At 41.1% G+C, this 26501-nt stretch overlaps 1 protein-coding gene across 2 annotated transcripts in view; it reads right to left on the minus strand.

Moving 5' to 3' along the window:
- Nucleotides 1-26501, minus strand: part of DNM3 (dynamin 3) — a 499914-nt gene that overhangs the window by 375601 nt on the left and 97812 nt on the right. For both annotated transcript variants that reach the window (XM_077277662.1, XM_077277661.1), the window contains exon 11: nucleotides 5179-5292. In XM_077277662.1, the coding sequence (XP_077133777.1) occupies nucleotides 5179-5292 (114 nt within the window). The remainder of the gene's footprint in view (nucleotides 1-5178; nucleotides 5293-26501) is intronic.

The following is a 26501-nucleotide window of genomic DNA, read 5'->3' on the forward strand; positions in this document are numbered from 1 at the left end:
TTATGTAGAGTTTTTATTCCCTTCAATTGTAAATAGAGTAGTTTGGGATTATAGTTAAGTGTGCATATATTTGTATGTATGGGTGTATATATATATATACATACACATACATATATATACACACATATATACATATACATACACATATATATCCGGAAAAACAGCAACAGCATCACTGTGTAAATAAAAAGATAATTATTAGAATCCAAAAAGGGGGCAGCACATCAAAACTAGTGAGTGAGGATCCCCTTTATACACCAGTATACGTATGTATATATATATATATATATATATATATATATATATATATATATATATATATATATATATATATATATACACATACATAATAAAACAAAACAAAAAAATTCATATATACACACTTTTTTCATTTTGTTTCATTTTTTTCTATTTTCTGTCTCCCTTTTCTGCCTTATTACATTACACTTTAAAGAATAAAATTAATACATTCACTATTAAGAACATATAATAATTAATAATGGTTGTTTTTAGGTATTATCACTTGCAAATATTTTTTTTTTAGAGTTTGTACACTTGCACTAATTACCGTAATCCTTTATTAGCATTTTTGCATGTTTTACATTTCCTCATTTACATATAATGACAGTGTTTATAAAAATGATGTGAAGAATCTACTGTTGTTTGTTGGCGGTGACAATGCCACGCTGCAAATTAAACTCTGCTGGGAACTGTTGGCCTTTCTGCTTGTAATGTCTTGTATTTCATGGAGAATAAAGTGTAATTCATCAGTTTCAAACTTCTGTAATGCAATGTATGTTCTTTTAAAACCAATATCTTGTGATCTTCATTGTACCCATTGTCTGCGATAATCATCCAAGTGCTAAGTGAGACGTAGGCTCCTTCCTATCAGCATGTGCCGATGGAATCCTCGTGGGACTGGCTGGAAGGAGTTGTCATGTGTCTGCCTGTCTACACTTGCTGTGCAGAACATCCTCTCACCTGTACAGCAGGCACAGACAGGCAGTCACATGACAACCCAGCCTGAGGGACTACCGGCCAGTGGCAGCATCCACATCATGATTCACAGTACCACAGCCTCAGCTGCAACTACAACACAAGAGCCGAAAAACCACCTGTACTCGACATTTTTATTAGTTCTAATGCCTTTCCTATATGGTCTCCTGAGAGACAAGCTGCAAAGACCTGACATAATGGTGCTGACCTCACAATAAAAACACCTTCTGCCTCCTTGTTGCACTGCTTTATTAGATATCATCGTCCTGTTTGTAAAGCAAATATTACTGGTAAATAGTCAAAATACAAGTAATCAGAAGAAATTATCGCACATTGTAAAAAAAAAAAAGCCTCAATACTAAACAGTGCAAATGAAAACTACATAGGTCCCAACCTGAATTTAGAATTCTAATTTTGCCAATTCAGAAGGAATCAAAGTCATCTTTATAAAGAATATATTTTTGCTATATTCTAGATTCATATAATTAATACACAAAGAATAATGAGGGTGAAGATACCAGGTGAAAGGCGCTCCCATGATAGCAGATGTAATCAAATTACCAAAAAAGTACCAGAAGAATAAAATATAAGTTTAAAAAAATGATTTTCGGCTGTATCCAGCCTTCTTCAGGTGCACCAGATACCTGAAGAAGCCTGGATACAGCCGAAACATTTTTATTTTATTCCTCTGGTAATTTGATTACATCTGCTATCGTGGGAGCGCCCTTTACCTTGTATCTTCATCTTCATTACGCACTGCCAGAATTCCCTTGGAAGAATTTCTATCAGCACACCAGGTCGGCTGCACCAATTGGATTTATTTCATGCATTTTTAGGAGTTGTGCCCAAATATGCACAACTCCATCAGGTGAGCAGATTCCCTCTCTTTTTTAAACTTATTACTCTTAGAAGGCGCCATCCTCTCTCCTTTTCCCCTTAAGGGAATTCCACTATTGGTATATAAACAATAATAGAATTCTAAACCCATAATTAGCAGTAAAGGTAATTATAAAGGGAATTACATGCCCTATAAGCCATAATTACTAATTGTACTATATATATATATATATATATATATATATATATATATATATATATAGTGATGCAATCAGAAAAACTATTTTGCATTTGCCTGTAAAAACTCAAAATTAAGTATATTCTGCACTAGCGGAGAGATTTTTTTAAAATCATATTTATGCTGCCATATTTATGTTTCCCCTTGTCAATGGTGTGAAAATCAATTCAACTATGGCAAAAATAGCACCAAAAGTTGCAATGGACTTCATTCATTCAGTGGCACAATGCCAGTTTACAACAGTTGTTTCACTAGACGCCAATGTAGTAGTAGTAGCAGTAGTGCGATATTTTCATTGACACAATGCCATGGTCACACTTAAACAGTCAATGTAAATCACGCATTACTACTACTAGAGTTGGAATGAGACTTCTATTCCAATTATTTCTCAAGTCAAGGTATTGTGCAAAGGTCACATTGTAGTACTAGAGGCATATAGCTGCTTTGTAGACATCCAGTGCCCAACAGATGACGATGGGGGACACAAAATTAAAGCAAATCAGTCACCAGATTTCATACAAAGTGCATACATTATTAAACAGATTTTCTAAACCTGATGAGGCTGCTATACTTACTTTAAAAATCCAGCTATATAATCCTCAACATTTTAGTTGTTAGGCAAAAATGCTCCATTTGAGTTATATATATATTTATATTAATATTAGTGAACCCTTTACATAGGCTTATTCCAAAATTGTCACATAGATTTTCAAAGTAGCCTTATCAGGTTTAAGAGCTTTCATTATTAATCTATACATTTTGCATTGTGAAATCTGGTGATAGATCTGCTTTAAAGTATGGTGTGTTGTATTAAGTTTAAAAAAAAAAAAAAAAAAACTCCTTTACTGAAATGAAGTAGTGTTCCAAAATCCATAGCATGTGTTTTCTGGGAAAAAAAAAAAAAAAGGTAATGCTTGAATGTAAACTGAAGCCGGCAGAGGGCCTCCTTAATTGGGCTCATTCCAGTGGTGAGCGTTATGAGTGACAGCTAAAGGATAACAGAGCCTTTATTTTCATGGCTCGTTGGGGGCCCTCTGTTTGCAGAGGGTAACAACACTACACACCAGATGTTCTCATTTTCAAATTCCAACTGGAAAACTCACGACATCATGTAAATGCATTCCAGATCAATGTAGACATTTTATTTTTTTTATTAATAGAAAACATAGAGCAGAAAATGTGGAAGAGTAATCCGTGTGGCCTTAAAGAATTAAGAAATATTTTTTTTTTTTATATCTACTTTGGCCAGAGACGCTAATTGAATTTCATTAGTGTTTAGCTTTCAATCAGAATTGAAGAAACAATGGACTCTGCTACAAATAAATACTGCTCGGTCCAGCATTTATGAGACATGTAACGCCTTGGCTTGCCTGGAAAGTGCATTTTTTATTCTAGTAAAAATCACCTAAAACTACATCGCACTCCTCTAGGTATAATCACAAAGAAATGTGTTTTATATATATATATATATATATATATATATATATATATATATATATATATATATATATATATATATATATCAATGCGGTAACTTAGAAAGAAGGTAAATATTTACAAACATAAAAGATACAAAGAAACAATAGACAATTACATTATTTATTTACATACATTCATAGAAGCCAGGAATTTACTTTGTCAGATCCTCATTGGTGGTCAATGACTGATAATTTGGCTGCTTCATTGATACTTTTTGGATTTTTGACATTTGAGAGCCATGAGCAAATATTACCTCTCCAGTATGAAGTTATATAAATTGTTTTATTGGAGTGTCAAGGGAACATGAAGATAAATCCCTCTGCATTAATTACCAAAGACTTCATTATGGAAAAAAAATAATTGCATTGAATAGCTAAAAATATTAGTAATGCAACATGTTGATATTTTGTAAACATTTCCACATCAGTTTAATAAGCTTTCTTAGTGTAACAGAGAAAATATTACTTTACTCGTGATTTGTTTATTTTCTAAAATGTCCCTAAAATAACCTCAACTTATAGGGGTTCTCTTATTATAAACATTCATGGCATATCCATAGCATCAATATCTCAAAGGTAAAGGTCAAAATTCTGGGACTTCTACCCATCAGGGGAACAGGGATACCCTCCTGACAAGTTTGTGTCCCACAGACACGAATGGAGAGAGCACAGAATAACTATGATTGTGGGATCAGTGCAAGGAATCCCCCATCTACCAAACATTTATGGCATTTTCTGTAGATATTTCACAAATGCCAATGCTGGGAACCTTTTTTTTATATGCAGTAGTTATATTTTAAACTCTTAAATTGGTTTCCTCTTTCAGAATTCTGCATGCCACTGGTGTGTCTGTTAAAAATAATAGAAACAATGGTACTCAAACTCCTCCAGTCTAGTAGTGGGTCTCCTTGCTGCTCCAGTTATTGTTTACTGGCTGCAGGTCAGCAACGCTGCAGCTAATCATTGGGCTCAGCGGCTCTGCTGATGTAAACAACACAAGCCACTGATTGGCTGCAACTCTGCTGATGTCATGTCACCACTGCCGACAGCAAACAACCACCAGAGCAGCGGCAGCAATGCATTACCGGACCCGGAAAGGGCAAGTGCCACCTGTTTCTATTATTTATTTACTTGTATATTGTTTATTTTTGAGCATTTAATAACATATTAACATTTTGATTGAACCACATTCATTAGTAGTAACAGTTATATTGCTATTATTTTAATTCAGGGATTCCCAGATTTCTGAGAGGGGAAAACCCCTTTAAGTTCCCCTTTACATGGCATGGCTGTCAGCCGCACACTTCCTTTACAGGCAGATATTTCCTTTCTTCCAACTCCAAAATACACATAAATGCTCCACTAAGCCTTTTCTAGGGAGATAGCAGAAATCCGCTGTCTGACGGCTCTTGGTGACAGCAATTTTCTTCCCTGGAAACAATAGGATATTGTATTTTGGCCCTAATATGGAGGGAATTAAGAAAGAACCCTGTACACCAATGCTATATGGTTTTAGGACATGTTCCTTCTCCAACATGGACATCATGGTGGAGAAGGAGCATAACCTAAAACCATATAGCAAAACTCCTATACACATTTAATCTCTAGAGAAACTTCAAAGCTCCTCACCTCATCATCTTTATACCAAGAGAGGCTTTCGGCGGTGAGAATAAACCAGTAGTCCTTGGAACCTCCTTTCATGAGACTGATGTTGCTTATAGTTAACCATCCTTTCCGAATTACCTGCACAGAATTAATAAAGTTGAATTTCAGATTTCTCTAATTGTGACTGATAACATGAAAAAAGAAACACAAATGTACATGGATATATTTTATAAACTTTTATATATGTGGATAAAGTTCTTACAGCTGATAATCATAATATTCAATAAGCCATTAACCATCAATGAAGCCCTACACAACTTTTAGGGGTTTTGTTATCCGGAGTAACTAACTCTTATACGATTGCTGCAGTCTAGGATCCTTATATGATTCCACCTTCTGCACATTTATAACATTGTTTCCCTCTTTATCTCTCTCCTAAATCCTATTTATTTTCATTTTTGTTCTATTTCCTCTCTTTGAATTATGCCTGCTTTCTCGTCATCAGTAGTGATCACTCGCTCCTACTGCTGATTCTTTTAGTGTTCTCTATGATTTGCTCTACACTACTTACTGTATATACCAGTCGTTGAACCACTACTTCTTAATAGAACATTACTTTGTACTCTAGTGTGAACAATATATTTTCTGCATTGTTCTCTGGACAATGAACAATGTCCATTGCAATGGGTAGGAGAGGATTTCCAGTTTATTTATTTATTTTTCACAAGAGAAAATTACTGATGGTTAAAACTAAAATACTGACCAAACACTGATGAAAATTGGATCTAAAATTCTGATAAATATTGTTTCTTTTTTCCGCATGAGAAAAATCACTGATGTCTGAATGAAGCCTTAAGTATCTTTTTCCTCTACTTCCTTTCTCCTGATTGATATGTTATTTTAAAAAACTTAGAAGGTAATATGTCCCCAGGTTTATACTGCCTTATGTGATGGCAACGTGACAGATCCTATTCCAGAAGGGTCTCACTTGTCAATTTGATGTAGTTTTCTTAAACTAACACTTTATTAGCTGAAGCATTGACAGACTTCAAGGGTCCTATCAATGACAGGCACAAGAGAAGAAATCCTCCATCTTACTAAGGAGTGAGCTCCTTCCACCCATTGGTTGCTGATTGAAAGCTTTTTGTCATTTCTTATGTGGGAATCGAGAATGCTGAGGACTCCTGAGCAGACAGTGCGAGCCTTGCACCAACACTGGTAACAAATTATAATATTTATTTGAAGATTGGGACTAATGAAAGTACTGGGACACAAGCTAAATATCATCAGAATAGTTCAAAACATGAGTGTGCTCCACCTTCTACCCATAAAACATATACTGTTTACTTTAATAGATTTTTGCTTCATTTGGTCATTATTCAAATCTAGACCTTGTAATGACATCACAAAAAAAGTTATAGGTACATTCTGAATCATCTTGATGAAATATATTGTGCTGGTATTCTAACAAAGTGCTCTGGTGCCAGTTCGTTGCTGCCGATCGGAGGTGGCAAGAGAGTGCGCGCTGTCATTGTGCACATTGCACAGTGCACATGGACTAGTCCAGCCACTGAAACAAGCGTCGCTGATAACTTTGTTTCAGGGATGGAGAAGGGGCTGCGGCAGTGCCTCCAGCATGCACTGAGATTCTCAAACAAAGAGTCATCAAAAAGCAAGTGAAAACAAATAGGAAAACAGACAGTGTAACTAGAGAAGGACAGTGGAGTACCGCCAATGGCGGCAAACCACGCAGCCCTATGGGGCCTGTGAGTCAGATGGGTCGGTGACAGCGCTGGCACCTAGCCCATCCCCTCGCCATCATACTTTCAGATGTATCAGCATCATTGGCCTGGATGCAAATACTGTTGAAATCAATGATGATGGGAGAGGGAGCAATAAGCTAACGCTCCTTCTCCCATCATTGCCCCTCTGCATCTGATCTCTTTGAAGTCTCGGTGCAGAGAACGCGATAATATCACTATAGTGCGCCCTCTGTGCCGAGTAGTGCAGAGGGTCACAAGATGTGCAGAAGAGACCGGAGCAAGGGAAATGGTGAGAGGTGAGTATTTATTTTGTGGGGTTCATAATAATGTATGGAGGACTACATGGGACCTATAAAAATGAATGTAGGACTATATGGGGACCATAATAATATATGGAGGACAATATTGGGCCCATAATAATGTATGGAGGAGTATATAGCGCCCAAAATACTGTATGTAGGACTACGTGGGGCTCATTATACTGTATAGAGGACTATGTGGGGCCGATAATACTGTATAGAGGATTATGTGGGGCCTATAATGCTGTATACAGGACTATGTGGGGCTCATAATATTGTATGGATGACTATGTGGGGTCCATAATGTAATGACTAGGCTGAACGCTCCCTGTTATCCACCCCCACACGGTGTCCACAGCCGAAGGAATTATGGCACACACCGGTCTTGGGGATGACAGTTGCTTTTACTTCAGCAGGAACGGAAATTATAACTTGGAACAAATAAGGAACAGTCTCATGGGTAGTCCACGGGAATTACAGTTCACACTTACTGAGATGTGATTGGGGTCTGGAGCTTTAAGAGCACTGGACAGTGTCTTTGGGTATTTTACAGAAGGAGGTAGACGCAGCAATTAGAGGTTACAGACCTGTACTCGGGGTTAACTTCACAGTGTGTCATGGCACAGTTGAATGTAAAATCTGTGTGAAACCAGTCAGAAAAACTTTAGAATGATGTCTGTACAGGTTAGAGAGGTAACTCAGGTTCTTAGGCCTGCAGGAGAGGTAAAAACAGCCTCACCATGTGTTCTTCTCTCCCTGAAGGCATCCCTCAGACTAAAGAACATTCTAGACTTGCCTGGAAAACAGCTCCTCCTATTGACCATGTGACTCGGAGCTGGCCAATAGGACACTGAATTCACATCTCAGATCCTTACAAATCAATAATTATGAGCCATTGTACACTTTCACCATTAGATGGCGCCAAAACACAGCAAATGAGAAATGCATTGCATCTAAAATGGAGGTGACTAGAGATGGAGAATTACAGCTCACAAATGCAGGGAATAAGGTAGAGGGGCAGTTAGAGTGAGCTGTACTGTACGGAAGCCACTCACAATCCAGGATTACTTAAAGTGACGGACACACTCTGGACTGGGTCACTACACATAATACTGTATAGAGGACTATGTGGGATCTTAATACTGTATGGAGGACTGTCTGTGGCCCATAATACTGTATGTAAAACTAGGTGGAGACCATAATACTTTATGGAGGAATGTTTGGGGCCAATTATACTCTATGGAGGACTGTCTGGGGTCCAAAATACTGTATGGAGGAATATGTGGGGACCATTATACTGTATGGAGGAATATGTGGGGGCCCATTATACTGCATGGAGGAATATGTGGGGCTCATAATACTGTATGGAAGAATATATGGGGACCATTATACTATATGGAGGTCTATGTGGGGTCCATTATACTATTTGGAGGGCTATGTGGGGGCCATTATACTATTTGGAGGGCTATGTGGGGATTTAGGCGGAAAATGACTTTGTCCATTGGACCACCCTTTTTAAAAAAAAAACAAAAAAAAGCATGTTCCATAATGTATAACCAGACACATGAAAACTTTCAGAGCCCCTGTTCCTTCAATGCTGGTGTGACCATGTGATGTTGGGAAAGTTGCTGGCATAAAAATGAATAAATCAGGAAGAAGGGAAACACATGCAGCAGTAGCAGGGACAGGAGATAATACTGCAGCTGTCAGCAGGGTACACTTGACAGGATGAATGAAGGATGACACGGTTCCTTCCCTGTAGGTTCCAGTGAGCTCAGATGAGTTACATACCGTACTATTCAGAATTCCTGCGGTCTCTACATGAATAAAGTAACAAAAGGAAGTAACTTTGAAAGATTACTTAAGCTTGTAAAAACACCCGTCTCCCTCCCTTCCCATGAAGATCAGGTCAACAGGAAAATATAACTTTCTAAAAATGTCCTACTATTGTTAAACTGGAGTAGTTTAGCCACTTTTATCATGAAGCATCTTTGGTCTTACTATCAGGCAATAGGCGCAATTTTGTGTAGAAAAAGTTCGAGCTCTATGTGTTTTATTATATCCAAAGCCAATCTAGGATGACATGCTCATAATATGTATAACTGGTATGATGGCTTGATATGATGGAGATTTTATAAAAGCTTATTAAAGGGAATTTGTCATGGTTTTGCCACCTAATCTGAGAGCACCATGATGTAGAGACTCAGACCCTGATTCCACTTCTGAATTTGTCACTTACTGGGCTGCTTGCTGTAGATTTGATACAATCATGGTTTTATTCACATGAGATTATCACTAGAGGACTAGTAAATATGCAGCCAGGTAGTCCTCCATATTTATGTGTCCTGTATAACGCTGCCTCTACCACTGATTGGCTGCTTTCTGCCTATGCACAGTGTATACAGTGTACACAGAAACATGGTATGGATGGTGGGGTTGTCCAGTACTCAACATTCACAGAACCGGGAGATATGCAGCAGATAAAACAGTGATTTTTATCAAAACTGCAGCAAGCAGCCCTTTAAGTGATACGTTGATGGAATCAGAGACTTTGACCCTACACTATTTTGCTCTTAGAGGAGGTAGAAAAAACCTGGTGACAGACTCCCTTTGAGATTATACTACTACCAATGTACAAAAGCATTATTTAGTATTTTCTAATTCAGGTCTGCTAATGAGGACTTGTCAATTAACTAAGTGCAAAATACATAAATATTCCAAGATTGCAAAGAGATCAAACTAGTCTAGTTATATTATTTATTTATATAGATTATATCTGTAATTATCTTTAGCATGTAATGTTAGACTAAAAGCAATCACTGATAAAAAAAAAAGGAAAATAGTAGCAAGTATTACACAAAGCATCAGTGGAGAACAAGGCCTATTTAAAGGTTGTAATTAACCACTGTACTAAATTCTAAGGCTGTCCACAAAGTAAATCTATCATTTGATCACAGGATTAAAATAATTTACTAGCGGAATACAGAAAATGCCATGCCGATACCTGGGTTGGGCAATGCACTTGTCGCATTTGGTTTTTAGACCACTGCATTACAGATGATTGTATAGTTTACATTTACATGGATAGATGGGCTTGAGTCTGAACCAAAAACAGTACAGTAAATACAATATTCTAATAATTATGGTCCAATATATGGAATTTGGACATTAGCGATTATGGAAAGGAACAGGCACCAGTGTACAGACAGCTGCTTCAAGGTCTTTCCCTTCATCGGTGCAGAGCAGGATACTGGTTGGCCTGGGTGAGAAGCCTTTGACATGCATCTACTGGGAGCTGTTTTGCCTTCTGTACACTATTAACTAGTGTACTGAGTCTTAGGGTATGTGTCCACGGTCAGGAAACGCTGCTTGTTTGACGCTGCGCAGAGCTGCAGCGTCAAACAAGCAGCGTCCAGATGTTCCAGCATAGTGGAGGGGATTTTATGAAATCCCGTCTCCACTATGCGTGGAAACCCGCACGCGGCGGCCCTGCGACTCCGGACATGCTGCGCGTCTTTTCAGATCGCAGCATGTCCGTACACCTTGCGGGGACGCAGCGTCCCCGCAAGGCATATCACAGGGCCCTATGGGAGAGAGCGATCATCCCGGATGTGAAGAGTTAACACATCCGGCATGATCGCGTCCCAGAAAGGGGGCGGGGCTTAGCGCTGAGCGGCTTCGCCGCTGCGGCGATACCGCCGGCCATCCTGACAGTGGAAACATACCCTTATAAGCCACAGGATTCTACCGAAAAGAAAATATTTGCAAGATCACATTTTCAAGATTTCCTTAGCATTGTACATCACTTGTGCAATACTAAGGAAATCCTGAAAACATGATCTGTCTGGTGGCTCTTGAGGACTGGGGTTGGGGAACACTGTTCTAGAAGAAAGTAATCTGTCTCTCTAGTGCCACCTATTGGGAGTAAAAAACAAATCTGGTTGAAGTGTCACTATGCGCGGATTAGGTTTCCGTCCTGATGAAGAGGTCCTGCATTGACCTCGAAACGCGTTGACTTCATTAACCTGTTAAAATAAAAGTTTTCAAGAATACTATCTCGTCGTTGGTTCTCATCATCAACGTATCGAGTGACACTTCGCTCGTATTTGTTTTTTGCCTAAGTCCTTTTGGACTCATGTCCTGCAGCAGCTGAGTTATGTGATATACATGTTGCTTAGGTGCAACCATATCAGGTGAGCAGATCCACTTTCCTGTATTTCTACGTTGTTACCAGTTAAGACCCTATTCGCCCTCTTTTGTCTCCCAGTATCTGCATATTCACCAGCACAACATATGGCCCGTGGGCTGCATGCGTCCCGGCATGTGGGGGGAAGTTGCAGAGAGGGGCAGTGTGCGGAGAACATTATGGAAAGGAGCTGTGGGGGGAATATTATGAAGAGGAGCTCTGTGGGAGGGGCATTATGGAGAAGGGCAGTGTGAGGGAATGTTATGGAGAGTGGGAGTATAGGTGGGACATTACGGAGGGGCATGTGGGGAATGTTGCATAGAGGGGTAGTGTGGGGGGACAGTAAGGAGAGGGGCAGTGTGGGGAGCATATTTTGTGCAGGAAGCACACTGAAAGGCAATTATTTGTTCAGTGGCGCAGATTGGGAGATATTTATGGGGCAGTATAATTATACTTTTATTTTTAAGGGCACTATGTTGTGGCGTGATGCTGAAGATGGAGAACAGAGAAGTTTGCAGAGACAACATCTGGGCATAAAATATCATCATGGCATCGATACTACATAGAGACAAAGGGGATGAGAACAATCAGAGAAGACGTCACCTATAAGGTACCGGCATGTACATTTTTATTTTTATTCCTTCCTGCTCTCTGTGTAGGCAGAGTCTTATCTTCCTGCTCTAGGCCAGAGAAACCAAGGAGAGACCTGTCCACAGACCGTCCCGAAGCACAGGCAAAAATATTTTGTGTAGTGGGGGCCTTTAATAGGCCTCATGCTGCCATGGTGAGCCGTTGCGACCCAGTGACTGCATCACAGGGGTGACAATGGCCACCTAAATGCCCACCTACATCAAGTTAAGCCACTAAAATACCGATGTCAGTGATTGATATCTGCCTCTCAGAGGTTAAACAACAGTGATCAAGTACTATTAGACTTCGTTCTCACAATGAGCATTTGGTGACTTTGGGATGTTGCAGATTTTCTGCACATATTAGGCATATAAAAGGGGTTGTCCAGTCCAAATAGGTACGTCTGCAGTCACTCTGTGTGACTGCAGACTTATCAATCCTCCCCAGTGCGCACACTGTGCACTGCGGAGATTCACCAGTTACTGAGCCGGGACCAGTGGGTAAGTAGGCGTTATACATACTCCCGGTCAGGGCCCATCTAGTGGGTGCACTCTAACTTCGTGCCCCAACTAGCGAAGCGGCCATCCAGTGGGCGAGATCAACTAGAGGGAGCGGCCTTTCTCCATACAAGTGTATGTAGTGTGGCCACACCTACTGCACAGGAGTATGTAACACACATACATATACTAGAGCACCGCCTCAGAGACCGGCGAATCCTTGCAGCGCACAGTGCGTGCGCTGGGGGGATTCACAAACATGCAGACACACAGAGCCACTGCAGACTTATCTGTTTAGACTGGACAACCCCATTAACCTGCTGGCATTTTTTTTTTCATTATGTTTTTAATGTATTTTTACAAGCAATTGTATTGCATTTCTTAAGCTGCGTTCTTTCGTCTCTTATTGGTATGTTATGCTTTAACCCTTTAACAACCAATGACGTGTATAACACGTCATGAGCGGGTGTCAGTTCCCGCACCATGACGAGCTATACACACCATGTCTATAATCTGTCACTGTGTGAAAACACACAGCGACAGCTCCGTGCCGACAGTGGTCACTGACTGCTAACCGGCACAGTTAGGGATGTTCGGACCCATTTCAGCGGTCCTTGCTCTCTACTTGCTCTGATCGGTCAGTCTAACTGACCGATCACAGCACATGATCGTCGGGAGGTGCTGAAATAACAGCACTTGTCTGTATGATCACCGCCAAGAGTTCATCTCGCCAAGAACCTGCAGTAAGAGGCAGGTCTGGTGGCCACACAACCAATGGCTTATTAACTCTCCAAATGCCACGATTGATAGCAATCGCAGCATTTGAAAGCTTGTGAGAGGGAGTTTGTAAGGAGATGAACATATTGCCCATATTCTTCCTTGAAGATATGCGTTTTGTTGTAATGTGTATTGTGACATGCCTTATTAGTGACAATGTTGTAGTTTGCCCGACTGTAGGGATAATTAGGGTTAATGATTGGGACTAGCCCAAAGTGGCAGTGATAAAGTGAAGGGACAGAGACAGTTTACTGTCAATAAGTCAGGACTCAGCCTGCTGTGAAATCAGATCTATGGTCTGACTATTCAGCAGAGGTGCTTGACGTGGGTATCCCTAATGAAAGTGGAGACCAAGGCAGTGAATAACGAGATCCAGAGCAGCAATGAGGAAAAGTGACAGAAAGGCAGAGTAATGCACTGGAGACGGGTCCTGGGACAGGACACCTAGAAGTAAGGCCCCAGGTTTATAACTCAAAGTAGTAAAGGGCAAGGACGAAACAGGGAAATGTGATATGAAGAAAGTGCCCAGGGTGGTACCTTCAAGGAGAGGAAATCATGGTCAAACAATGACCTCCTGGTGTGTCAGGCACAATGTCCTGTGAGACGGCCATAAGCATTGTGTAACAGCCGATCTGCTTGTGTAGAAAAATAAAAAGGCCATAGATGTCAAATACAGAGATGCAAAAACAATATTTTTTCTATAAAATTGTTTTTATTTAGTAGGAGTGTCAAAAAATAAAAAAATATACACATGTGGTATCACTGTAATCGTACTGACCAAAAATCTGAATAGAAAGCAATCAAAATATATGTGCCAGAAAATGGTACCAAAAAAACCTCCAACTCGTCCCGTTAAAAACAAGCCCTCACATGACTCCGTCAGCAGAAATATGGAAAAATTATAGCTCTCAAAATATGGTGGCGATGCAAACCCTTATTTTTGTAAAAAAAAATTTTTTTTTAGTGTGTCACAGCAGCCAAACATAAAAAAAATATAAATCTGGTATCGCTGTAATTGAACCGACGGGAAGAACAAGGTCGTCTAATCATTTATACCACACAAGGAACGCAATATCGCTCAATACACGTCTCGTTGGAATGTGGCCAGAAGTAGAGAAATCACATATTTGTGGGCACACGACTGCCCACTCTCACCGTCAACAGCGGAAAATCCTCACAGCATGTGATGCAGAGTGACTGCAGACTTTTAGTAAAGGATTGGACAATCCCTTTAACAATGTACCAGCCTAGGGGCGCGTCATTCTAAGTGCCCATCGGTTGCCCTGTTACATCCTTGCAGGCTCCACTGGGTTGCTATGAAAGCTGGGAGTCTGATTAAGTCTGCCATGTGCCATCACAGAGCTCTCTTGAAACCCAGCCTAAACTTCAAAGAAGACTTTAGCGATATACAGCAGTACTGAGGTATTACAGTATATAGCAAAAGCAATCAGACAATGAGTGACTGCAGAGTTTTAGCAAAAAGCTGAACAACCTCCACAAATGGACTGAGCCCACACTATACCTGGCAAAAAACGCACAAGTTATCTGCTGGATATAGTACGAGCTCCGCCTGTGAGCCAACACCAGACACCCGCTCCCGACTTGCATCGTACATGCACGGCTAATGTCAGGAAGGGTTTAAAGTGATCATGGCACGAGAAGACAAATGTGACTGGGGGCTGAGTTAAGGGTTTTTGCTGGTAACATTTTAAGGTACACGCCTTTTTTTTATCACTTTTACTATAAGGTTGGATCACATTCTTGCGTTATACGCTGAACACTTACGTCGGGGTTTCCATGTAAATCCCAGAAAAATGCCATTCAGATGAATCCAATCACTATTATAAGACAGACAGATATGCTTTGGACTCCGTTTGACATCTGTTTCGGTGGTATCCATCTTTTTAGGCGTGCACAGAACTGTGGTCATCCACACTTGTGCGCTAAAAAAAGGCGCCAAAAATGATGAGACACCGGAACAGAGATTAGACGGAGTCCAAAGTGACTCCATCTGCCTCATTATAGTGAGCAGATTCGGCTGAGGTTTTGTCTGAATCGCGATTTTTGGGATTTACAGGGAAACTCCAATGTAAATGCTGAGGAGAGAGCGCAGGATAAATGTGAGCCAAGCCATATTCTGATTTTTGGGAGGTAGCATGAACAAATAGACAGCAGTACAAAAAAAGTGGGGTTTTTTTGTTCACGGTTCACCATGTGGTATAAGTGATTAGATAATTTTTTGGGGGGGTCAGTGCAATTACAATGATGCTAGATTTATATCTTTTTTAATGTTTTGCTGCTATCACACAGTAAAAAAGCTTTTTTATTAAAAAAAAAAAATAAAATTTTGTCGCCATATTCTGAGAGCTGTAACTTTTATATTTTTTAGCAATAAGATCTGTATGAGGACTTATTTTCTACATGATGAGTTTTTTGGTACCATTTTGTATATGACATTTTTGATCATTTCTTATTCAGATTTTTCAAACAAAGAATGCACAAAAAACAGCAATTCAATTATTGGCTTGAGAAAGGTTCCTGTTGGGACCGACACGTCGCTTTCTGGGCTTATTAAATAGCTCATTTTCACTACAAACGGTGTGCTGACTCCAATTTTTCTTTTATATCTACAATATAATTGTCTATGGGTCACTTCTGTCTTTCTGTCTGTCTGTCACGGAAATCCCAAGTCGCTGATTGGTCGCGGCAAAACAGCCACGACCAATCAGCGACGGGCACAGTCCGGCGGCAAAATGGCCGCTCCTTACTCCCCGCAGTCAGAGCCCGCTCCATACTCCCCTCCAGTCAGCACTCACACAGGGTTAATGGCAGCGTTAACGGACCGCGTTATGCCGCGGTGTAACGCAGTCCGTTAACGCTGCTATTAACCCTGTGTGACCAACTTTTTACTATTGATGCTGCCTATGCAGCATCAATAGTAAAAAGATCTAATGTTAAAAATAATAAAAAAATAAAAAATAGTTATATACTCACAGTCTGTCGGCCCCTCGGATCCAGAACCGGCCTTTCCTGCTCCTCGCGACGCCCCGGTGACCGCTCCATGCATTGCAATTTCGCGAGATGATGACGTAGCGGTCTCGCGAGACCGCTATGTCATCATCTCGCGAGACCGCAATGCACTCTTGGGACCGGAGCGCGCGATGAGCATCGGTAAACGCTTCGCCTGGAACCAGGGGCCAACGGAAGGTGAGTATATAACTATTTTTTATTTTAATTCTTTTTTTTTTAACAGGGATATGGTGCCCACATTGCTATATACTACGTGGGCTGTGCAATATACTACGTGGGCTGTGCAATATACTACGTGGCTGTGCAATGTACTACGTGGGCTGTGCAATATACTACGTGGGCTGCGCAATATACTACGTGGGCTGTGCAATATACTACGTGGGCTGTGCAATATACTACGTGGGCTGTGCAATATACTACGTGGGCTGTGCAATATACTATGTGGGCTGTGCAATATACTACGTGGGTTGTGCAATATACTACGTGGGCTGTGCAATATACTACGTGGGCTGTGCAATATACTACGTGGGCTGTGCAATATACTATGTGGGCTGTGCAATATACTACGTGGGCTGTGCAATATACTACGTGGGCTGTGCAATATACTACGTGGGCTGTGCAATATACTACGTGGCTGTGCTATATACTCCGTGGGCTGTGTTATATACTATGCAGGCTGTGTTATACACTACGTGGGCTGTGTTATATACTGCATGCGTGGGCTGTTATAAACCACGTGGCTGTGTTATATGCTATGTGGGCTGTGCTATATACTACATGGCTGTGCTATATACTACGTGGCTGTGCTATATACTCCGCGGGCTGTGTTATATACTACGTGGGCTGTGCTATATAATCCGTGGGCTGTGCTATATACTACGTGGCTGTGCTATGTACTTCGTGGCTGTGCTATGTACTACGTGGCTGGGCTATTTACTACGTGGGCTGTTATATACTACGTGGCTGTGCTATATACTACGTGGCCAGCCGCGAACAAATCGGCAACAGGCGCTGAATCCTGTGTATTCAATGTATTATTCTAAAATCTTCATAAATAAACTACATACATATTCTAGAATACCCGATGCGTTAGAATCGGGCTACCATCTAGTATATGATATATATATATATATATTTTTTTTTTTGCGTGGTTCATCCTGTGGTAAAAGTGATATAGTGGCTTTATTCTTTGGGCCACTGCAATTACAGTGATACTAGATGTATATGATTTTTTATTCTTTGTTACTTTTACACACTAAAAACAATATTTTACAAAAATGAATTTGTTTTTGCATCATCATAATCTGAGCTGCAACTTTTATTTTTTTGCAGAATTAGGGCTTGTGGGGACAATTTGTCATTTTCATTTATACCATTTTTTTCATATTATTTTATTGATTCCTCTTTATTCAAATTTTTGTGTGTCAGTATGATGAAAGAGCGTAATTTTTGCAGTGTTTTATATATTTTTTAATGCTGTTCACCATATGCAATAAATATCCTGACAGCTTTATAGTTCTGGGTGTTCTGGTCGTGGCGATACCAATTATGTGTATTTTTTTGAGTATTTTTCTTTGAACACAAAGTCTGCATTTTTAGCAGCAAAACAGGTTATTGTGATTTTTTTGCGCTTGTTTTGTGATTTTTTTTAAACTTTTTATTTCATATATTACCATTCTTTTTAACTTTTTCACTTAGTCCCACTTTGGGACAGTTTGATCAGTGGTCTTATGCATTGCAGTACTTGTTTACTGTAGTGCCCGAGACCTGTCACTATCTCTCAGACACAGCCTGTTAGAACTGCTTTATAACTGAATCTAACAGGCCACCGGTACCCTGGGGTCATCAGATGACCTTGAGGTGTGATGACAACTGTCAGGGGCCGATGGTGTTAAAGGGGGTCTTTTAATCCCCTTTTCAACACTTAGATGCTGCTGTTTCGATTGACAGCTTCATTTAAGGGGTAAATCGGCAACGATCCATTCCAAACCGGGTCGAGGCAAATGTCGCAGGGTGTCAGCTGTCATGTACAGCTATCACCCATGAGACTTTCGCCTGCTCGGAGAGCGCTATACACTTAATCTCGGTGCTGAGATAAAGTGGCGCTGAGGGTTAAGGTCCCTTCATGACCACCGTAAAAAGACATATTGGTGGTGGTGAAGGGGTTAAGGACTGGTGTGTACACATATTACATGTTCTTCTGCCAATTACATGGTACCATAAATCCACACACTCACACTAAGCACACATAGAAACACACACTGACACACACACACTCTCTGTCCTGTGACTTCCTCCCCTCCCTCTCTTCCCTGAGCTGACACTAGAGGCAGCTCTTATCACTGACAGAGGAGGATGCAGTGTACATGACGCATCCTCCTATCTGCCGGGCACCCAGCACCTCTCTCCCCACAGTGAGGGAAAGTAAATCACTGGCCTGAGTGGCAGGGAACACGCCAGTGGGGCGGCAGTGATCAGTGCACAGAGTAACTTTCACCTGAGTCACTATTACACATAGCTAAGGGCGGCCATGGTTAAAACACTAAAGTCAATGATCACATGTCCAGCTGTTTACTCATAGGCCAACGTGCACCACTTCTGCATTTCTTACCCACTCCAGGCTTTGCCTTACAAATACTGAGGTAAAAAACTCATCAAATCCAATCAAATTTAGGCCATATGCACACATTAAATATTTGTTCAGTATTTTACCTCAGTATTTGTAAGTCAAAACCAGGAGTGGATGATAAATACAGAAGTGGTGACGTGTTTCTATTATACATTTCCTCTGATTTTTCCACTTCTGGTTTTGGCTTACAAGTACTGAGGTAAATACTGACCAAATATTGAGTGTGTGCATACGGACTATGAGTAAACAATAGCACACATCTGGACATGTGATACATCATTGAGTTCAGTGTTTTAGGCTAGGTTCACATTTGCGAATATCTGTGCAGCGTAATCATCTGCATGCGCAAACGCATGCCAAAACGCATGCAAACGCAGCACTTTTTTATCCGCATCAACTTACACATGACAAAAAAAAGCTGCGTGTGCATGCATTTGTATACGTTTTTGCCTGCGTTTGCTTTGTTTATGCGCCTGCGTTCGATATTTCCAGGAGGGCGTGTCTCAAAACAGTTCCTAGACATGCGCAGTCCAAAGTACGCAAGCGCATCGAACGCATGCGTTACCACAGACAATTATGCATTTTTTTAATGCACCCATCCGGATGCATGCGCATACCTGCGCATATTTGACTTTTTTTGATGCCCCCAAAACCGCACACCATGAAATGACGCATGCGTACGCAAAAGCATGCAAATGCATGTCCATGCGTACACCATGTTAGATATATGTACGCATGACGCATGCGGATCTATACGGATAAAACGCTGCACACAAAGACACAAATGTGAAACCAGCCTTAACCATGGCCAGCGTTAGCCAATCACCTTGTGATTAACCCCGTCAGCCCTGAGCCTGTTTTCACCTTCATGACCAGGAAAAATTTTACAATTCTGACCAGTGTCACTTTATATGGTAATAATCTGGAACGTTTCAATGTGTCCCTGTGATTCTGAGACTGCTTTTTCGGGACACGTTGTACTTTATATTATTGGTAAATTCAGGCCGATATTTTTTGTGTTTATTTGTGAAATCATGAAAATTTTGAAAATTTCCCATTTTTCAAACTCTAAATTTTTATATCCTTAACCCCTTCATGACCTTGGGATTTTCCATTTTTCCGTGTTCGTTTTTCGCTCCCCTCCTTCCCAGAGCCATAACGTTTTTATTTTTCCATCAATATGGCCATGTGAGGGCTTATTTTTTGCGAAACGAGTTGTACTTTTGAACAACATCATTGGTTTTACCATGTCGTGTACTAGAAAACGGGAAAAAAATTCCAAGTGCGGTGAAATTGCAAAAAAAGTGCAATCCCACACTTGTTTTTTGTTTGACTTTTTTACTAGGTTCACTAAATGCTAAAGCTGACCTGCCATTATGATTCTCCAGGTCATTACGAGTTCATAGACACCAAACATGTCTAGGTTTTCTTTTATTTAAGTGGTGAAAACAAATTACAAACTTTGCTAGAAAAAAAAAAAAATTGCCCCATTTTCTGATACCTGTAGCCAGGGCCGGACTGGCCATCGGGCACTTCTGGCAAATGCCAGAAGGGCCGGTGCCAGTAGTGGGCCGCTGCACTGTTCCTCCCCCTCCCCCCCGCCAGTGCCGCTGCACTGTTCCTCCCCCTCCCCCCCCGCCAGTGCCGCCGCCGCATTTAACTATACCGGCGTCTATGACGCCGGTATAGTTCAATGCAATGATGGAGGAGAGAGCGTCACCTGACGCTCCCTCTCCCATCATTCCCCGCTCTGCCTCTGACACTGCGGGTGCGCGATGACGTCATATCATCGCGCACCTGCTGTGTCCCGGGCAGACTGCAGCCGCCGAGACAGGAGCCAGGAGCAGCGCGGGCAAAAGGAAAGGTGAGGAGAGTGTTTTTTGGTTTTTTTAACTGGACTGTGGGGCCATTATCGGGGGGGGGGGACGAGATGTGGACTCTGCTGTATATACCCCTGTGTGGGCTCTGCTATATACACCCCTGTGTGGGCTCTGCTGTATACACCCCTGTGTGGGCTCTGCTGTATACACCCCTGTGTGGGCTCTGCTGTATACTGTGTGGGCTCTGCTGTATACTGTGTGGGCTCTGCTGTATATACCCCTGTGTGGGCTCTGCTGTATATACCCCTGTGTGGGCTCTGCTGTATACTGTGTGGGCTCTGCTGTATATACCCCTGTGTGGGCTCTGCTGTATACTGTGTGGGCTGTGCTCTATATATCCCTGTGCGGGCTGTGCTGTATATACCCCTGTGCGGGCTGTGCTGTATATACCCCTCTGCGGGCTGTGCTCTATATACCCCTCTGCGGGCTGTGCTCTATATACCCCTGTGCGGGCTGTGCTCTATATACCCCTGTGCGGGCTGTGCTCTATATACCCCTGTGCGGGCTGTGCTCTATATACCCCTGTGTGGGCTGTGCTGTATACTACGCGGGCTGTGCTATATTATGCAGGCTGTGCTATATACTATGCAAGTTGTGCTATATACTATGCGGGCTTTGCTATATACTATAGGGGGTATATTATATTCTATGGGGGAGGCCATGTTATATACTATGTGGCTGTGTTATATACTATTGCGGGGGTGTATTATATTCTGTAGGGGAGGCTGTGTTATACTATGGGGGTATATTATATTCTATGGGGGAGGCTGTCTTATACTATGGGGGGCTGCATTATATATTATGGGGAGGTGGGCTGTATTCTATTCTATTTGGGGCTACATTAAATTCTATGGGGGGGCTGTATTATATATATATTCTATGAGGGGTGATTTCATCATACTCTATTGGGGGGGCTGCATTATATTCTATGGGGGATTACATTATACTCTGTAGGGTGGTGGCTGCATTATACTGTATGTGGGCTGCATTATACTGTATCGAGGACTATGGGGAATACGTTATACTATATGAAGAACTATGGGGTGCATTATACTATGGGAAGTGAATTGTACTACATGGATGACTATGGCGGTGCATTATACTATATGGAGCACTATGAGGAGTGTATTATGCTCTGTGGAGGACTGAGCAGTGTATTTTAATATATGGAGGACTATGGTGCACATTATAATATATGGAGGACTATGGGGTATATTTTACTAAACAAGTAAAATGCTGCATATTCAGATTGTTTTTGCCGGAACAAAAATCATTGTTCTCAGCAGCACATCGCCAGCGTAAACTGTAGATGTGCTGCTGATAACATGATACTGTATGGTGATCTGTTAGTGATCGTTCTGTCCCATCATTCTGTCTCAGACGGTGGAAAGAGGCCGGGAAACAAGCGTTGAACAACTTCAGTATGGTCGATCAAACTCATTTAGTGGCCTGAGATCAGCGCATGTAAGTAAATACAACCGAAATGCTTTTGTGTGATGTGCAATATGTTAGCATTTGGGGCCCCATTTTAAACTTTGCCTAGGGCCCCACTTTGCCTAAAACCGGCCCTGCCTACAAGTGTACAAAGGTATTATACAGTCACCGTGTGACAAGTGGGCCTGTGTAACTTCAAATGCCAGGGCTGAATTTTAGTCCCAGTCCGGCCCTGCCTGTAGCGTCTCCATTTTTTAGCAATCAGGTTAATCCTTTTTTTTATTGATAGATTGGGCGATTCTGAACGCAGCGATACTAAATATGTGTAGGTTTAATTTTTTTTTTTTTAGTTTTATTTTGAAAGGGGTGAAAGGGGGGTGATTTAAACTTTTATATTTTTTTCACATTTTTTTAACTTTTTTTTTTTTAACTTTTGCCATGCTTCAATGCTTCCATGGGAGGCTAGAAGCTGGCACAACTCGATCGGCTCAGCTACATGGAAGCGATCATCAGATCGCTCCTATGTAGCTGAATTCCTGCATTGCTATGAGCGCCGACCACAGGGTGGTGCTCACAGCAATCTGGCATCAGCAACCATAGAGGTCTCAAGGACCTCTATGGTTACTATGCTGACGCATCGCTGACCCCCGATCATGTGACTTGGGTCGGCGATGCGCTCATTTCCAGCCCGATGGCCGTAAGCGCCGGTTAAATGCTGCTGTCAAAGTTTGACAGCGGCATTTAACTAGTTAATAGCGGCGGGTGGATCGCGATTCCACCCGTCGCTATTGCGGGCACATGTCAGCTGTTCAAAACAGCTGACATGTCCTGGCTTTGATGCGGGCTCACCACCGGAGCCCGCATCAAAGCTGGGGGTTCTGACCTCGGACGTACTATCCCGTCCAAGGTCAGAAAGGGGTTAAACCAGTTAGTCATACTGTAAAAAAGAATTAATAAATAACATTTCCCATATGTCCACTTTACATCAGCATCATTTTTTAAACATATTTTTTTGGTTAGGAAGTTAGAAGGGTTAAAAGTTGATCAGCAATTTCTCATTTTTCCAACAAAATTTACAAAACCATTTCTTTTAGGGACCACTTTACATTTGAAGTGACTTTGAGGGGCCTATTTGGCAGAAAATGTGCAAAAGTGACACCATTCTAAAAACTGCACCACTCAAAGTGCTCAAAACCACATTCAAGAAGTTTCAAAACCCTTTAGGCACTTCACAGGAAGTAATGTTGAATGAAAAAAATGAACATTTTAATTTGTACCCACCAAAATATTCATTTAGCTGAAAATTTAGCATTTTTGCAAGGGAGAAATGTAACCATATAACTTGTTGTGCATTTTCTTCTGAGTACGCTGATACCCCATATGTGGAGAAAAACTACTGTTTCAGCACACAGCAGGGCTCAGAAGAGAAGGAGAGACATCTGACTTTTGAAGCGCAAAATTGGCTTGAATAGATGGATGCTGAACCCCTGATATGCTGAAATAAAGGAAACTCCCCATGATTCACCTCATGTTGGAAACTACACCCATCAAGGAATTTACAGTGCCTTGCGAAAGTATTCAACCCCCTAGAACTTTTCAACTTTTTCCCACACATCATGCTTCAAACATAAAGATACCAAATGTAAATTTTTGGTGAAGAATCAACAGTAAGTGGAACACAATTGTGAAGTTGAACTAAATTTATTGGTTATTTTACATTTTTGTGGAAATTCAAAAACTGAAAAGTGGGGCGTGCAATATTATTCGGCCCCTTTAACTTAATACTTTGTTGTGCCACCTTTTGCTGCGATTACAGCTGCAAGTCTTGCCCATTCTTCCTTGGCAAACAGCTCTAGCTCAGTGAGGTTTGATGGAGATCGTTTGTGAACAGCAGTTTTCAGCTCTTTCCACAGATTCTCGATTGGATTGCGGTCTGGACTTTAACTTGGCCATTCTAACACCTGGATACGTTTGTTTGTGCCATTCCATTGTAGATTTTGCTTTATGTTTGGGATCATTGTCTTGTTGGAAGACAACTCTCCGTCCCAGTCTCAGGTCTTTTGCAGACTCCAACAGGTTTTCTTCCAGAAATGTATTTGGCTCCATCCATCTTCCCATCAATTTTAACCATCTTCCCTGTCCCTGCTGAAGAAAAGCAGGCCCAAACCATGATGCTGCCACCACCATGTTTGACAGTGGGGATGGTGTGTTCAGGGTGATGAGCTGTGTTGCCTTTATGCCAAACATATCGTTCATAAAGTTCGATTTTGGTTTCATCTGACCAGAGCACCTTCTTTCACATGTTTGGTGTGTCACCCAGGTGGCTTGTTGCAAACTTTAAACAACACTTTTTATGGATATCTTTGAGAAATGGCTTTCTTCTTGCCACTCTTCCATAAAGGCCAGATTTGTGCAGTGTACGACTGATTGTTGTCGTATGGACAGACTGTCTCACCTCAGCTGTAGATCTCTGCAGTTCATCCAGAGTGATCATGGGCCTCTTGGCTGCATCTCTGATCAGTCTTCTCCTTGTTTGAGATGAAAGTTTAGCGGGACGGCCGGGTCTTGTTAGATTTGCAGTGGTATGATACTCCTTCCATTTCAATATGATCGCTTGCACAGTGCTCCTTGGGATGTTTAAAGTTTTGGAAACCATTTTGTATCCAAATCCGGCTTTAAACTTCTCCACAACAGTATCACGGACCGGCCTATTGTGCTCCTTGGTCATCATGATGTTCTCTGTGCTTCAAACAGAACCCTGAGACTATCACAGAGCAGGTGCATTTATACAGAGACTTGATTACACACAGGAGGATTATATTTATCATCATTAGGCATTTAGGACAACATTGGATCATTCAGACTTCTGGAGTGAGTTTGCTGCACTGAAAGTAAAGGGGCCGAATAATATTGCACACCCCACTTTTCAGTTTTTGAATTTCCACAAAACTTTAAAATAACCAATAAATTTCGTTCAACTTCACAATTGTGTCCCACTTGTTGATTCTTCACCAAAAATTTACATTTGGTATCTTAATGTTTGAAGCATGATATGTGGGAAAAGGTTGAAAAGTTCCAGGGGGCCAAATACTTTCGCAAGGCACTGTATCTAGAGGTATGATGATCACTTTGAATCCCCAGGTGCTTCACAGAATTTTATTGTTGAGCTGTGAAAATAAAAAATAAAAAATCACATTTTCCCACAAAAATTTTGCTATTGTTCATTTTCATAAGGGTCAAAGAAGAAAATCAACCATACAATTTGTTGTGCAATTTCTGTGGGTGGAAACTACTTTTCAGGCACAGCGTAAGGCTTAGAAGTGAAGGAGTGCCAGATTGAAGTACAGATTTTGCTAGAATGATTTGCGAGTCCACATTAGAAGAGCCCCAGAAATGTCAGCACAGCAGAAACCCCCTCATAAGTGATCACATTTTACAAACTACACCCTTCAATTAATTCATCTAGGGGTGCAATTAGTATATTAACAATAATGAAGAAGAAACAATCATTAAATTTTTAACAGTAAAAGGTTGTTTAGCCCTAAGATTTTTTTTTCAAAGAGGGAAATAAAAGAAAATGGATGGTGAAGAACTAATAATTACATTTTCATCACTAAAATACTCTTAGTAATGGGTAAATGGGTAAAAAAGCACATTAATTTGTTACACAATTTCTCCTGAACGTGGTAATAGCCCATATAAGGAGGAAAAGTACTGTTTGGCAACATGGTAGGGCTCGGTAGGGAAGGAGCGTTGTCTTTTGCGGCGCTAATTTTTCAAGAATAGTTTGTGGACTCCATTTGCAGAGCCCTTGATGTGCCTAAATATGGAAAACCACCTCAAATGACCCCTTATTGGAATTTACAACCCTCTAGGAATTCATCTATGGGTGTAGTGACGATTTAGACTCTATGGGGGGGTTTTCAGAAGCAAACACGCAGTTGAAGTTACAGAGTGAAAATTGCAAATATGATATAGTAGTGCCCAATACATAGTAATGCCTGTACATTGTACCCAGCTTGTGCTTCTGGATCCATACACCCATAAAGTGGGGGTTTCGTTTGAATCACAGAGATTTATAAAAACAAAGTGTTTGCAAATCCATATTTTGAGAGCTATAGTAATTCTATATTTCTGCCAAAAGAATCATGTCATGGCTTGTTTTTGAGGGCTGAGTTTAAAATCAACATCTATTGATTTTTGGGAGACAGAATGAAAAAAT

The sequence above is a fragment of the Ranitomeya variabilis genome, chromosome 8 (genome assembly GCF_051348905.1).
Source record: "Ranitomeya variabilis isolate aRanVar5 chromosome 8, aRanVar5.hap1, whole genome shotgun sequence".
In the NCBI taxonomy this organism is placed as follows: Eukaryota; Metazoa; Chordata; class Amphibia; order Anura; family Dendrobatidae; genus Ranitomeya; species Ranitomeya variabilis.